The sequence below is a fragment of the Pleurodeles waltl genome, chromosome 10, assembly GCF_031143425.1.
Source record: "Pleurodeles waltl isolate 20211129_DDA chromosome 10, aPleWal1.hap1.20221129, whole genome shotgun sequence".
Classification (NCBI taxonomy): domain Eukaryota; kingdom Metazoa; phylum Chordata; class Amphibia; order Caudata; family Salamandridae; genus Pleurodeles; species Pleurodeles waltl.
This window is the reverse complement of record NC_090449.1, coordinates 100,884,341-100,899,234: the sequence shown is the minus strand read 5'-3', so window position 1 is coordinate 100,899,234 and position 14,894 is coordinate 100,884,341. Positions and strand designations below refer to the sequence as shown.

General features: G+C 40.8%; 1 protein-coding gene across 11 annotated transcripts in view; it reads right to left on the bottom strand.

Annotated features, from left to right (window-relative positions):
• SUN1 (Sad1 and UNC84 domain containing 1) overlaps positions 1 to 14,894 on the bottom strand; it is a 275,436-nt gene that overhangs the window by 100,405 nt on the left and 160,137 nt on the right. For all 11 annotated transcript variants that reach the window (XM_069209844.1, XM_069209846.1, XM_069209849.1 and 8 more), the window contains 3 exons: positions 4,005 to 4,144; positions 3,634 to 3,867; positions 2,315 to 2,401 (listed from right to left, as the gene is read on the bottom strand). In XM_069209844.1, the coding sequence (XP_069065945.1) occupies positions 2,315 to 2,401; positions 3,634 to 3,867; positions 4,005 to 4,144 (461 nt within the window). The remainder of the gene's footprint in view (positions 1 to 2,314; positions 2,402 to 3,633; positions 3,868 to 4,004; positions 4,145 to 14,894) is intronic.

Sequence of the window (14,894 nt, the reverse complement as noted above, 5' to 3'; positions counted from 1 at the left end):
AGCAAGGCCACAGCACACTCAACCAGGGCAGAGTCTACATCTACAGCCCTCTTCACTGGTGTGCCTTTCGACAAGATATGTTGAGCGGCAATATGGAGAAGTGTACACTCCTTCACGCAGTACTATTGCCTAGAGTCGGTTCAATGCACTGATGCTGCAATTGGTCAAGCAGTGCTACCCCATCTGTTTCAATAAGGTAAGCCTCCATTGTTTATGCTTTTAGACCTCTGTAGTGAAATAGGTTTTTACATGGATTCATTTCTATTATCAGGATTATAATCATTCTTACTATATATACATATGTATAGATATACATTTACTGTTTATTGCTGTGACATGCTGTTTAAATAAAGACGCTGTGTGGACTAGAGCTGCAGCACATTTCTTTGAGGCATTTAAATGTACGCACGGAGGTGATGCGTGTGGTTGGATACATTTGGGTTCGCTACCCTTGTTTATTATACACATGGACATATGTATACATGTCAATATGCTATATGCATGCCACCTTACCAAGATTTTTCATATTAAGACCCACCACCTGCTAATACGCAGTAGACAAATATTTCACTTACTCCTTCCTAATCGGATTCAAGCATCTGAATCTATGAAAGATCCAATACAGGAGAACAAAATTAGTTACTTACCTGTAGCTTCATTCTCCAGTATTGTTATCTTCGACCCACCCTCTTCCCCGGAGAGGCTCCCCTTCTATCTAGGGATACAAATTCCCATTTGTGCTAGAAAACCTGAGGGAATCGGCCTCTATTGGTAGTGTTCTAGAAGGTGCTGTCACCTGATTGGTCATAAGTTACGTTTGGCTCTTTTATAAAAAAAAAAAAAAGAAGGAACTGGATATGTTATTAAAGAGACTGTTCATTGCTATTAGGGCGTATGGTAATTATATATACTGTTATGTTCATATACCATGTGACTCCCACGTTGATGTCCGGAATGATTCAAGCATGTGAATCTCTGAAAGTTTTCAGCATGCATTTATTGACTTGTGTCAGTTAATGTGAGATTTCACTAGCTTTCTATTTTCAATGTTTTATATTTCTATAGGATATATACCTTGATGTCAAGGTAGAATCGACTGACACCAAATAATTTGTACACTCACTAAGCTAATGTTGATCAGTCTGATAAGGATCCCTGCTGACCCTGATGAATGCCGATGACCATTATTGGCGAGAGACAGGGCAGAAACATGTTGGCGTTTAATGGATGGTGTGCCCATTATGCCTTCACTTTATCCTACTACTGTTTTTAGATATACCGGACATACCCAGAAATAACCTTGGTTTACCACCAGGTATTTCTAAGTGATATGGATCCCTTCTTATCCAGTAAAATGTTATCTAAGAATGTCCTCCCACCTGAGATTGAGTCCCCCCTGGTGGTACCATCTTAACATGGTGGAAAGAGGTTGCCTATGATGAAGCATACACAATCAGTGGATGAGGTCCCCCGTCGTCCAATAAAAGTAATCTCTCTCATGAGTAATCATCATACCCAAATTGGTATCAATCCTGACAAAGACCTAAGCAGGTCTCCCCCATTAGCCTATGATGATCTATTTGTGGAGGGTGTGTGTTGGCTTTTACTCCACCTCTCCCGGTGTGTTCTGAAATGTTTTTATTAACTTCTGTGGTGCTTGGACTAGAAACTATTTTTTTGCCGCAATACGCTAATGATGTATCAGAGGATTAAATACTGTAGCATCATATATCTCCAGTGGTACTGCCCATATCTATGAGAAATACAATGAGAAAACAAAAAGACATCGCATCTATGATCATTTCTATTAATTTCAATGGGCTGTATAACTGACTAGATACACAAATGTCTAGAAATTGTTCCATGCTTATGAACTGGCGTGATAAATCAAATATACAAAATATCCTAATGAGTCTTGTCAAAAAGACAATATTTTAATCACAAACAAACATATTCTCAGAAAATATACCCTTGGAAGTATACATACAGCCCCCATCTCATGAAGTACACCGGAGTGATGCAGGCCATCCTGTACTGAACTGACTTTTGAGGAGCCATGGAAGAAACAACTGTACACCATCTTTTCTCATAAATATAGATTATTGCAATTTTGTCAATATCAACAGACACAGAAAAATGAGAAGGCTGGTGTGGAGTTCCACACCATATGGTACCAACCCAATTATAATTAATGCAGGGATCACTTTTGGTGACTGATAGCAAGAATATTAATTTATCACCATTAGATATAAATGCTTATATGTGCACCACAAAAAAAAAACAAAAAAAACAAAAATAAATAATAAAAACATACCTCAGATTTGGCAAGGAGTTTTGCAAAAAGATCTTCTAGCTTCAAAATACGCTCATCATTACTTTTATGGTAAACTTGGAAATCATCCTGTGAAAAAAGAACCATTAAAATACATCTTGAACATGAAAAATGGAATATGAATTCTTAAACAGACTGACTACAGGACATACCATCTCCCATTGAGAGTTCCAGCATAAGCCACATATGAATCATATGCATAGGCACAATAGCAAATTATCACCTCAATGTCTTAACAAATACAAAGTCATGAACACTCATATGGTTTGATTAACCAAACACGAAAAAGGAAACTAAAAAGTAACCAGCAAAAGGCGCAAAAACATACCTAGCTGGAAGATGAGCTACAAGAGGTCTTATTAGGAGAGATATTCCACCCAACAACACCAGTAAGAAATATTCTAATTGGCACAAAGGATATAACTGTCAATGAAAGGTATTTTGGATACATTTCCAGTGGAGGAGTTCCACAATTCTCTCATTCAGCAGCAGTAGGGCTTCAGATAATGTACAAATGCATGTTGTGAGAATTAACAACTTCTGGTATTAATTGATAAATCAAAGCCACTGTATCAGTTTGCTATCAACATAATGTACCAAATTAAATATACCAATAACAAATTAAACCAATTAATTGAAAAATGTATTCTCACACAATTAAAACTTTAATTAAATAATCTATTGGGTAAACCTTTTTGGAAAATATAGAATTGTAAATCACTGAGTACCTCAGTTACAAAAACACTAAATATGACAAAATGATGTACATTACAAAGGTTTTACATTATAATAATTAACATTTAGATTTATTTGTCCAAATACATTAAAAACAGACCATATGAAAACAAACTATACAACTTTAATAGAAGTTGATATGATCATTTAAACTGTGTAATAAAAACAAATAAATACAAATCTGTAAAATACTATATTAAAAGAAATAAAAACGCAATGGCTCACAGAAAGTTGAAATCCATTTGGACTATATTTTTTGATCCTCACAATATTTAAATTTGAGCAATAACCAAGTACAAAAAAATAATTCTTTATTTAAATGCCTTTTTACTAAACAAACATATTTTAACTGTAGGGTTCACCAACATAAAATCTGAAGATCACAAAAAACTGCTTGACACCAATTAACAGTTTTGATTTTGAGAATCAAGTTCTGCTAAAGGACCGATCTTAAAATAATCCTGCAAGAACTCATCAGCACTTCATGTCTTGGGTTTAGTAAACAAAATTTAGAAGCTCGTCACTTTTCATAAAGTTCGCTATATAATATAGAATTACATTCTTACCCTTGAAAAAACTGCTTGGCCAGCTGTGTGCGACTGAAAATGTTGGCTTATTAAATTTGTTATCATTGCTGACATTCCACTTTTGTCATCCATCTGTGCAACTTGCTGTTCGAGCTTCTGAAGGATTAGCACCATTTTACTATATTCTTCAACATGATGATGGTATTTATCAGACAACACAGATATCTGTTTCTCTAACTCTGCAACATGATGAGAATCAAGCTGTACTGCAACCTAAGCGAAGATGGCACAAACATATCACTATTTAGTTTTCTGCTTTCCAATTCACACATTACTGCAACAAATAAAAACTAGTACAAACTGTCATTCTTCAACAGACAGGATCATGAGGAAAGCTTAACACACCCTACCTTTGGAGATGGACTAGAGCCAGAATAATCAGGCTGTTGGATAGGGATAGAGGATTCTTCTCTTTGTGTTTTGGGTACGCCTTTTCCGATTAACACAGGCAGTAGAGACAGAATTCCTTCAAGTCCCCAATACAACAAACCTTCAGAATAAGAATAGAGAGTATTAAGAAGCATATATGGTAAGAATACGATTAACAGTTGCAACCAAGCCTTTCCATGCATCACAGTATATACCATACCAATAAGTGCATGTTATTGGCATGCAATGTACCTAGACAACATTCTGCAAAAAGAAAAAAAACCTAACTGTTTACTTCTAAATGTGCAATGCAAATGGATGTTATATAGACTTCTGCAATGTTCATATATCTGTGAAAAGCTACAGATACTACCTGTCATTCTTTGACGAATCTGTCACAAATGAGCATTCACCTGCCATTCCGGAAGTGAAGAAAAAAATACTTATCTCAAAACACGGGAGAGAGGCTCCCTAACAACATTCCTACTACCTTATTTCAGCTTCAAGTGTAAGCACCCTATAAGGCTCATGCTGAAGCAGGCCCAGAACTACTACTCAACTGAAAGTGGGCTTTGTAATTTCCCAGTAATTATAGGCTAGGGTAATCAGTGTAGTTAGGTGGGCCAAGGTCTGGGGTGAAACCATAGGCACCAGGCAAGCATGGACTACACTATGAAACAGGGCACTGCATAACATACAAGCAAATATATCATCATGTCTCAAAATGTTTTATATTGTTAGTTTCATAAACTTTTCTATTCCCCTTAAGTAATGACTAATACAGTTTGGTATAAAATTACATAATTTTCAATTTCACAATAAATTAGTATTTTGCAGGGAGACCTTTAATACAAAAGCTAACACATGTAGCATTTGTCACACAATTGCATTGATGAATCATCCTTTTTACATACTCCATCAACCTAAGTGATCAACAGCATACCATATTATTGTTGGGCTGAAAACACAAGCCATATGCAAACACACTTAACTTGATTCAAAATACAGTTCAATTATTTTCTGTTTTTTTTCCTATTCTAATCGAATCCTAACCAGAGCATCTTTACTTTAAAAAATAGATAATGGGCAAGCACCTTTGTGCCACCCAAATTAAATCTGATTTCCATACTGGAAACTAAAGCTTAGAATTTTTTTTAGTCTCGGTCTTTAAAATTTCATAGTACATCCCTGGGGTCAGGAGGTACATAGGAGGTCAAAATGCATCCCAGCTGTATGAAAAATGCTGTTCAGCTCTCTGATCATCAACAAAACTACTTTCTTTCATAATTTTGGAAGACTTCAGTTTTGACAAAGAAGCAGAACTGACATTCCAAAAGACCGTCAAACCATAATCTTTTAATAGCATTGAAAAAAAACATTGCACTTCATCATAATTTTGAATCTCATGGTTTATGGTGTCAGAATTGCTAAGGTGCATGGTCACCCAAATGTATCATGGAACTAAAACTCAAGGAAGAGAAAGTAAAATACCCCAAAAGAATTATGGGCCTTATTATGACTTTGGCAGACGCAAAAGCCAGTCAGCTGAGGTCCCGATGGGTAGATTGCCACCAGTGTGAAGTTTCCCGCTGGCCCAGCAGGAAATGGCCTACAGCATTATATCTGGCTCGTGAGAGCCGGCGGCCATGCTTTAGTTAGTATGTGGGATGAGCAGGTAATGACTATTCTAGGAAGGTAGTATCCCAGGACATTCTCAAGCAATATGAAACTAGGACAAAGGTTACTCACACCCTCTGAAATATCGATGGACCAATATTGTCATCCCACCTGGATTTTGGTGCATCAATTTTTACATGAGAATTATTCACTATAGTCACATAGACCAAGGACATTGTATGTTTCATCACGAGAGCAATTAAAATTTTATATTCTTGCATACATTTATCCAATACCACAGTAAGAAACACCAAGTGTTTTGATGAATCATGTTTTACCAATAGGTATTTAAAGATTAGCAAGACAGATAGAGAAAATTCTCTGTGAAGATTTGTGGCTTATTTATTGCCATCTAGGCACCATGTCTGCTATTTCAATATTTCAATTACATTCCAATTATGGAATTCTGCCAAGCAATTTGGATAATTATTAAAAAAAAATGTAAAATCATTTTTGCACACAAATAGCACTATACCTAAACACAAAAATTAGGCTCTCAGGGAAGACTGACAGGCGTTTTGGCAATAAGTAATAAATCAGCACAGGTTAGTAACTAAGTGCAAACACCTACAAATTGAGGGGAGGAACTGGATTTAGTTTCAAGAGAAAATTGGTTGGGTATATAAATATTAAACAGTTTAATCCTTTTTATAAGATACGGTTCACTCCCCGTCTGAAGGTACACACACATATCTGTATGGAAAAGGTTACTTACCAGTAGACATCAGTTCGTGGCATGTAGTGCTAAATAAATATTAATAAGGCTGCACTAACAGACCCTTTGTTCATAAAGGCTCAGGTTCCTCCCCATTCTGTTACGTCAACTGCCCGCAAAAGTGCCAATAGTCCATCTACAGGAGACACTTGCTAATGTTCAGGCAAGTAATATTGTATATATGTAGATATAGTGCATGGACATCTTTATCTCTTACTCTCTTTACACTACTTTACTCTCCCGCCTGTGGACAAAACGATCTAACAAAAGGACTTGATGCCCATGTGCAGTATCGCCGAGAGGAGGAGTCACTCGATCCTGTGACTCGAAAAGCTTCTTCAAAGAAAAACAAAACAAGTTACACCACTCCGGACCCAACACTAGATGTCACGCTTATGCAAAGCAGGTGTATCTACAGCCACACATGCTATTGAACCTATGGCTATATGTACACTAGAAAAAAAACAACAAAAAAAAACAATGGTTACAGGGATGTTATAGTTAGGCTCACATTTCACTTGCACAAAACCAGTGAAATTAAGCAGTTATAGTTACATGAGCTAACTATAACTAACACCCCGCAATGCACTGCTTATGGCCTCACATTTTACGTTGCTTATGACATGGTCAGTGACATCATCCAGTGAGTGAGTGTTTTCTAAAAGTTTAAGTGTTAAGCATATACACGAAGGTACTACAAAAGTTAAAATAGTATCACTCAGTAGTACAGAAAATATACTTTCTGTGGGTGCATGGGTGTATGAGAGATTGTATAGAAGTGCGAGAGCGCTGCTGCGGAGGATGTCAGTGATATCATTGACCAGGTCACGAGTGATTTAATATGCGAGGTCATAAGCAGAGCAATGCGGGGTGCAAGTTATAGTTAACTCAGTTAACTATTGCTGCTTAATTTCACTGGTTTTGTATTAGTGAAATGTGAGCCTAACTAACGTCCCTGCAACCTTTGTTTTTTTATTGAATTTTCAAGTTTTTAAAAAAAATTCTATTTCCTAACTAGAACATCCCTGTAACCTTTGTTTTTAGGTGAATTTCTAAGTTTTTTTTAATTTCCTATCTGTAACCACTAACCTTTGACAGTACTTTGCTAGTGAGTGCATAAGTGTCTCAGTCAGTCTGTGTGTGGGTGTGCGAGTGCCTGAGTAGATCTGTGAGTGGGTGCATGAATGTCTGAAAGGGCATGTGAGTGTTTAAGTGGGTCTGTGAGTGAGCACATGAGTGAGTAGGGTTGTGGGTGAGTGAGAGCGTCTGGATGGGTGAGTGCATCTGAGTGGGTGTGAGTTTTTTTTTATTTTTTATTTTTTTACAAAATGTCTACCCATGTGGAGTTCTTTCTGCCGCCTTGGGTAAATGTCCAGCACATATTCCACACTACAGCTGTGTAATGGAGCACAAGGAAATGTCACCAGTGACCTTGTGTGCGTTTTGCCAATATGATTGTTCCTGGTGCCTCTATATCCAGAAATATGTGATAACATGAATCTTCCTATAGAAAAGACAATGGAACTACACAGAAGTAAATCTCCATCAAATAAGGGCCCTCCCTCTTCACTATATGAAGTGCTTCTTTGTTTTGTCGAGATGTCCTCATATTCCTTGGTACCAAGATCTCATCACAAAAATCGTCGGGTAATGCGCTGAGGAAGCCACTTATTAAGGTCTTCATCATCCTGGCAATAGGCAGGAAGTCCTTTCGATACTAATATGGGAGGCAGGGCCAAACAGGGAAGCATCCAAGTGAATTCCATATTTGGAAACTCCTGCTCTCACCAGGACAGGACAACAAAGAACCCGCTCGTCACAGTCACATACATATTGCACTCCAATAGATCAAATGTGCAGTCACATCCGCAAAGGATTTCAGATCGATTTTCAATGTGGAATTGCCGAGAAAACATACTTGCTTTGCCCTTCACCAAGCCCAGGCGTTAGGATCATTTCTCTTTTACAGAAGTAGAGCTTAAACGGGGACAACTGCTATGTTTATATCTGTAAGTGCTTCATGTTATGGATTAAATTCTGTGAAATGAGTAACAGGCCAGGACGCCCTAGGGACCCCCCCCAAGGCAATGCCTTCAGTGAATAGGGGGGAGGATTCCACACAGCGCCCACCTCCCCAGGCTAATCTCAGCCCTGGGACCCCATCCCCCATCTTCATTGAATAGGGGAGAGGGGCTGCACAGCACCCCCCACCCTTGGCCGATTTAGGCCCCAAGAACCCCTTCCCCTGGGGCCCATTCAACATGAGGGCCCTAGGTCCCGAATGTGAACAATGGGGACCTAAGGGGAGCCTCAAGGCCCCTGTAGTCCCAGCCGGCTCCCCACCTCCTGCTGGAGCCGGCACTGCTGCTGCACGGAGTGAGCTGCTGGAAAGACAGCTGCCTCAGTGTAGCAGCAATCGTTTAATCTCTGTCCCTGCCCATATGTCTGCGGGCTAGGAAAAAGATGAAACCTCCACTTCCAGTGGGTGGGAGCACTTAGACAGCTCCTATCATCTGGAACCATAGAGTTTGCTTTGGCACCTCAGAATACAGCAGGCGGCGATCCCCAGGGCCACCGATAGCTTGAGGGGGAACATCGCGCCCCCCCATATGCATGTGCTCGGTGTTTCTTCCCCTGGGGTGTGAGGTCCCCAGGCTTGGGGGGTCTGCACCACTCCGAAACAATGTATTTATAGCCCTGAGAAGTAGTGTGCAAGTTACATTCCCACTCCCCACCCCCCAGGCTCAGGGGTCTAAGCATTTCATTTGTAACCCTGTGGAGGTGGTGGTCCCCAGGCAATTTTTAAGCCCTTGGAGGGGAGACCCGTATACGACCCCCCCATTTTCTTTGTTTTAATAAACCTCGCAAGCCCCCTGGGCCTGGACCACCCAGGGGCTACAATTAAAAGAAGCGCGGGAGCCTGTGCTTTTTTTGTTTTTGGCCACGTATTTCACAAATTTGCTCCAATTTTTTTTATTATTAAAAAAAAAAAAAAAAATGCTTTTTTGACCTGCAGGATTCACTCTGGGTCCCCAAGACCAAGGCTTGGAGGTCAGGGTATTCCTACACTGTACCCTATTCTTTTTTACTTTTTTGTGGGGCTTGTCTAAAGCCATTTGCAAAGATGGCAGGACAACACTTCCTGGTTGAAGTGTTGGCAGTCAGAGCTGTCCATTTCCTTGCACAAGCTTGTGATTCTTCATGAAGAGGTCGGGGGAAACCATGGGCCTGGATATACACATTTGGATTTCTCTAAACTTTTTAACAACTACTGAATGGATTTATACCAAGTAACGAAAAGAAGAATCTGCAGAACAAAGACTAGCTTTCGGCCAAATTTGGTGTAATTCCGTCCAGTGGTTTGGGCTGTAGTCAGGTTCAAAACTCCTATGGGAATTAACATGAGAAACATTTTTTTTACGAACCCTTTTTCTTAGCCTCCACTTGACAGATCACCCAAAAACGTCCCATGTGCAACAAGAATTACTGGCACACTTTTTTTTGCAAAATTGTGTGCCGATCTGTCAAACTCCACCAAAGATATAGGCACATCAAAAAAAACGTATTTCCCGTGGAAACAGGATCCTAACTATAACTACCTATTGGCTACTGACAGTAGATAATAAATATATATGTATGTACACACATAAAAAAAAAAAAACACAAAGGTTACAGGGATGTTATAGCTAGAGGTATTTCAAGTAACTAACTCGTGCCCTAAGGTAATTATAAACCGTGCCCCTGTCATGCACAGTTTTCTCATCAATAAATTTATTGCAAATGCTGCAGTGATACTATCAATGATGCCACAGAAGATATCAATGATGTAATATGTGGGGTAATTAGCTGTGCATGGCAAGGGAGAGTTTATAGGTACTTTGGGGTACGAGTTACAGTTACTTGAAAGAAATAACAATATCAGCTAAATATCTATAGTTTGGAGTAAGGAAATTCAGAACCTAACTATAACGGCCCTGTAACTTTGTTTTTTTCAGTGAATTTCTATGTTTTTTGTTTTTTTTTAATGCAGCTAGTGGTTGGTCAAAAGACTTTGCCTAGGGCCAGCTCCCCCACGTGCATCTAGCCACACACAGCCTTCAGCCGTGCGCAGCGGGGAGTAACTTGGACGACCAGTTAACAAGGGGAGAAATCCCTGAAACGCGTTGGGTATTATTGCTCTTACCTAAATAAACACTTTGCAGCACAAAGGCTCGTACTTTGGGGTTTCTTCCGGACAGCATGGAAATAGTGCATTTACGGGGCTTTCCACACCAATCAGCCCAAACCGCCGTTTGAAGTGGTCGAGAGAACTGTAGGAGAGCTGCTCTGTGGACATACACACAAACACACCCACACAGCTGTAGCTTTAAATCTTTATTTTAGAGGTTATGCTCTAGGAGTTTACAAGATGTGGGTTGAACTTGTGTTTTTTTCCCGGTCCTTACATATTTATTTAGCACACAGTGAGGTCTGGTGATCATATCACATGTATTTTCTCCTAATATTCTTCACAGTTGTATGTGTTGTTAAAGGACCCCTAATTTCACTGCTTCCAACCACTAGAATGCTGTTTAATTAACCAATGGCTGTTTGTAGATTCGGTGATATAATGTGCTGAAACCTAATGAGGTAATCTACATATGACTAATGGGGTACTGGGAGCATGATTGTTTTATGTATGTGTACTGTTTGATGTTTGCTGTTGACACTAAACATAAGTCTTCTGTCTGCTGCTGACGTGTTGTAGTTGGCCCTTACCTTTCCGCCTTTTAGACTTGGATGGGATATGATAAAAATTAATTGATTATGTTAATTGAACATGGATTTATGTATGCACAGTCTCCAAAAGAGTTGTATGTGACATCCAGGGACTCACTGTTATATATATATATATATATATGTTGTTTTTCTTCGAAGAAGTCTTTTCGAGTCACGAGACCGAGGGACTCCTCCCTTTCGGCTCCATTGCGCATGGGCGTCGACTCCATCTTAAATTGTTTTCCCCGCAGAGGGTGAGGTAGGAGTTGTGTATATAGTAAATGTGCCCATGCAATGGAGTGAGTATGTGTGTACATAATGTGTATAAAAAAGTATATATTTACAAATTTACAAGTTTTATCAACTTATAACGGCTACAGGCTCCCGGGGAGGCGGGAGGGCGCATGTGAATCTGCAGCGTCTCATGCCACGAACAGATGTACACTGGGTAAGTGACATTTTCCGTTCCATGGCATGTGTAGCTGCAGATACACATGCTGTGCATAGACTAGTAAGCAGTTATCTCCCCAAAAGCGGTGGCTTAGCCTGTAGGAGTTGAAGTTGTTTGAAATAATGTTCGTAATACAGCCTGTCCTACTGTGGCGTGTTGTGTTGTTAACACATCTACACAGTAATGTTTTGTGAATGTATAAGGCGTAGACCATGTGGCTGCCTTATAGATTTCTGTCATAGGTATATTTCCTAGAACGTAAGTTTGTAGTATCTGGGGATGAATTTCCCATTGGTGTGTTTGTTGGTGATCTCGACTGAGAATGTCGGCTAACTGGTTTTGAATCCCTGGGATGTACTGTGCTATTAGGCGAATAGGATTGTGAATTGCCCAATGCCAAATTTTTTGTGCTAAGAGACACAGTTGTGATGTGTGTGTCCCTCCCTGTTTGTTTAGGTAATACATTGTTGTCATGTTGTCTGTTTTGACAAGAATGTGTTTGTGGGCTATTAGCGGTTGAAATGCTTTCAATGCTAGAAACACTGCTAACAGCTCTAGATGATTTATATGCAGTTGCCTTTGTTGAACGTCCCATTGTCCCTGTATACTGTGCTGGTTGAGGTGTGCTCCCCACCCTATCATGGAAGCATCTGTTGTGACCACGTATTGAGTCACTGGGTCTTGGAATGGCCACCCTTGGTTTAAATTTATAGGATTCCACCATTGAAGCGAGGAGCGTGTTTGGCGGTCTATCAACACTAGATCTTGAAGTTAACCCTGTGCTTGTGTCCATTGTGTTGCTAGACATTGTTGTAAGGGACACATGTGTAGTCTTGCGTTTGAGACAATGGCTATGCATGAAGACATCATGCCTAGGAGTTTCATCACAAACCTCACTTGATAGTGTTGGTTTGGGTGCATGTTTAGTATTTTGGAAGGCTTGTGCCCTTTGTGGACTTGGAGTGGCAATCCCTTTTTGTGTGCTGATTGTTGCTCCTAAGTACTGTTGTATTTGACACAGTTGTAGATGTGATTTTTGGTAGTTTATAGAGAACCCTAGTTTGTGAAGGGTTTCTATAACGTATTTTGTGTGTAGAAGACACTGTTGCTGAGTGCTGGTTTTTATTAACCAATCGTCTAAGTAAGGGAATACGTGCATGTGCTGCCTCCTGATGTGAGCAGCTACTACTGCAAGGCATTTTGTGAATACTCTTGGGGCTGTTATGCCGAACGGTAAGACTTTGAATTGGTAATGCACGCCTTGGATTACAAACCAAGTATTTCCTGTGGGAAGGATGAATGGGTATGTGGAAATAAGCATCCTTGAGATCTAATGTTGACATGTAGTCCTGTTTGAGTAAGGGAATCACGTCTTTAAGTGTCACCATGTGAAAGTGATCTGATTTGATGTAAAGATTTAGTGTTCTGAGGTCTAATATGGGTCTCAGTGTTTTGTCCTTTTTTGGAATTAGGAAATACAGGGAGTAAACACCTGTTCCTTTTTGATGGTTGGGTACTAGTTCTATTGCTTCTTTGTGTAACAATGCTTGGACTTCTAGTTGTAACAGATCTAAGTGATGTTTGGACATGTGTGCTCTTGGAGGCACATCTGGTGGCAAATGTAGGAATTCTATGCAATAACCATGTTGGATAATGGCTAGAACCCACGCATCCATAGTTATGTGTTCCCACTGCTTGCTGAATTTCGGGCTTGAATCCGGAGGTTCGTAGCCATGCGTGTCTCTGAATGGTTACCGACGTGTTTATTGTTCTGGCCGCTGTGTCTGCTGAGTCCATGGCCGACCTTATTTGGTTGTTGGAGATACTTTGGCCCTCCTAGACAACCTGTTGGGCACGTTCCTGGAACTCTTTGGGAAGGTGTTGGATGAGATGTTGCATTTCATCCCAATGTGCCCTGTCGTATCTTGCTAGAAGTGCCTGTGAATTGGCAATTCGCCATTGATTGGCTGCCTGTGCTGCCACCCTTTTGCCTGCTGCATCGAATTTCCGACTTTTTGTCGGGCGGTGGTGCGTCTCCAGAAGTTTGTGAGTTCGCCCTCTTTCGGGCTGCTCCTACCACCACTGAGTCTGGAATTAACTGATGTGTGATGTACACAGGGTCAGTAGGGGGTGGTTTATATTTCTTCTCCACCCTAGGCGTGATGGCTCTGCCTTTGACTGGGTCTTGAAACACCTGTTTAGCGTGTTTTAACATGCCTGGCACCATTGGCAAGCTTTGGTATTGGCTGTGCGTAGATGACAAGGTGTTGAACAAGAAGTCATATTCTGTAGGCTCTGCATGCAATGCTACATTATGAAATGTAGTTGCCCTGGAAACCACTTGCATGTAAGCAGTACTGTCTTCAGGTGGTGAAGGTCTTGCCGGGTAGCATTCGGGACTATTGTCAGAGACCGGTGCATCATACAAATCCCATGCATCCGGGTCATCTTGACTCATCCCTGTGTGCGTTGGTGACTGCATCATTGGGGGTGTTGCTACCGGAGACCGATGTGGCGAATGTCTTGGTGATTGTTGTGGCGAAACCTGTGGTGGAGTTTTGTCTTTTGCCACTTTTGCCTTAGGCTGCATTTCCACCTCTTGGAATGAGAGGTTCCGCTTCATTGTGATTGGAGGAAGAGTTCTGATTTTCCCAGTGTCCTTTTGGATATGGAGCCTTCCTTGGGTATGGTCAGGTTCTCCCATGCCCAGCTCTTGTTCGAATCGGTGGCCTTGTAATTGTGTGGAAAGGCCTTGTTCCTCTGTATAGGAGCTTTGTTTCGGCTCCGACGAAGAATGTTTCGGTACCAAAATTTTCTCGACAGTCTTTTTCGGCACCAAGGAAACCTTTTTGTCTTGCGGTGTACTGAGCTCTCGGTGCCGAGTCCTTTCGGAACCGGAATCTCGTTGCAGAGTTTTTTCGGAGCCGGTATCTCGACCGGAGTCTGATGTCTTCGGCTGCTGGGAGGCCTTTTTCGGTGCCGATGTTTGGTCACCGTGTTTTCGGGCAAAGCCATGGCCTGTTGGCGGTGGCGTCCCCTGGGCCTTCAATATCTTTGAGTGGGCTTTCGCCTGGGCTGGTTTAATCACGGTTTGCTGAGTCTTCGGCTGCTCACTCTCGGACTCGTCAGAGTCCGAATCTGGAATGGAGAATGTCTCCTCTTCCTCGACATCGGTGTGTCCTGCCGTTGTAGACGCCATCTGGAGTCTTCGAGCTCTTCGATCCCGCAGTGTCTTCTTGGATCGAAATGCCTGACAGGCCTCGCAAGTAT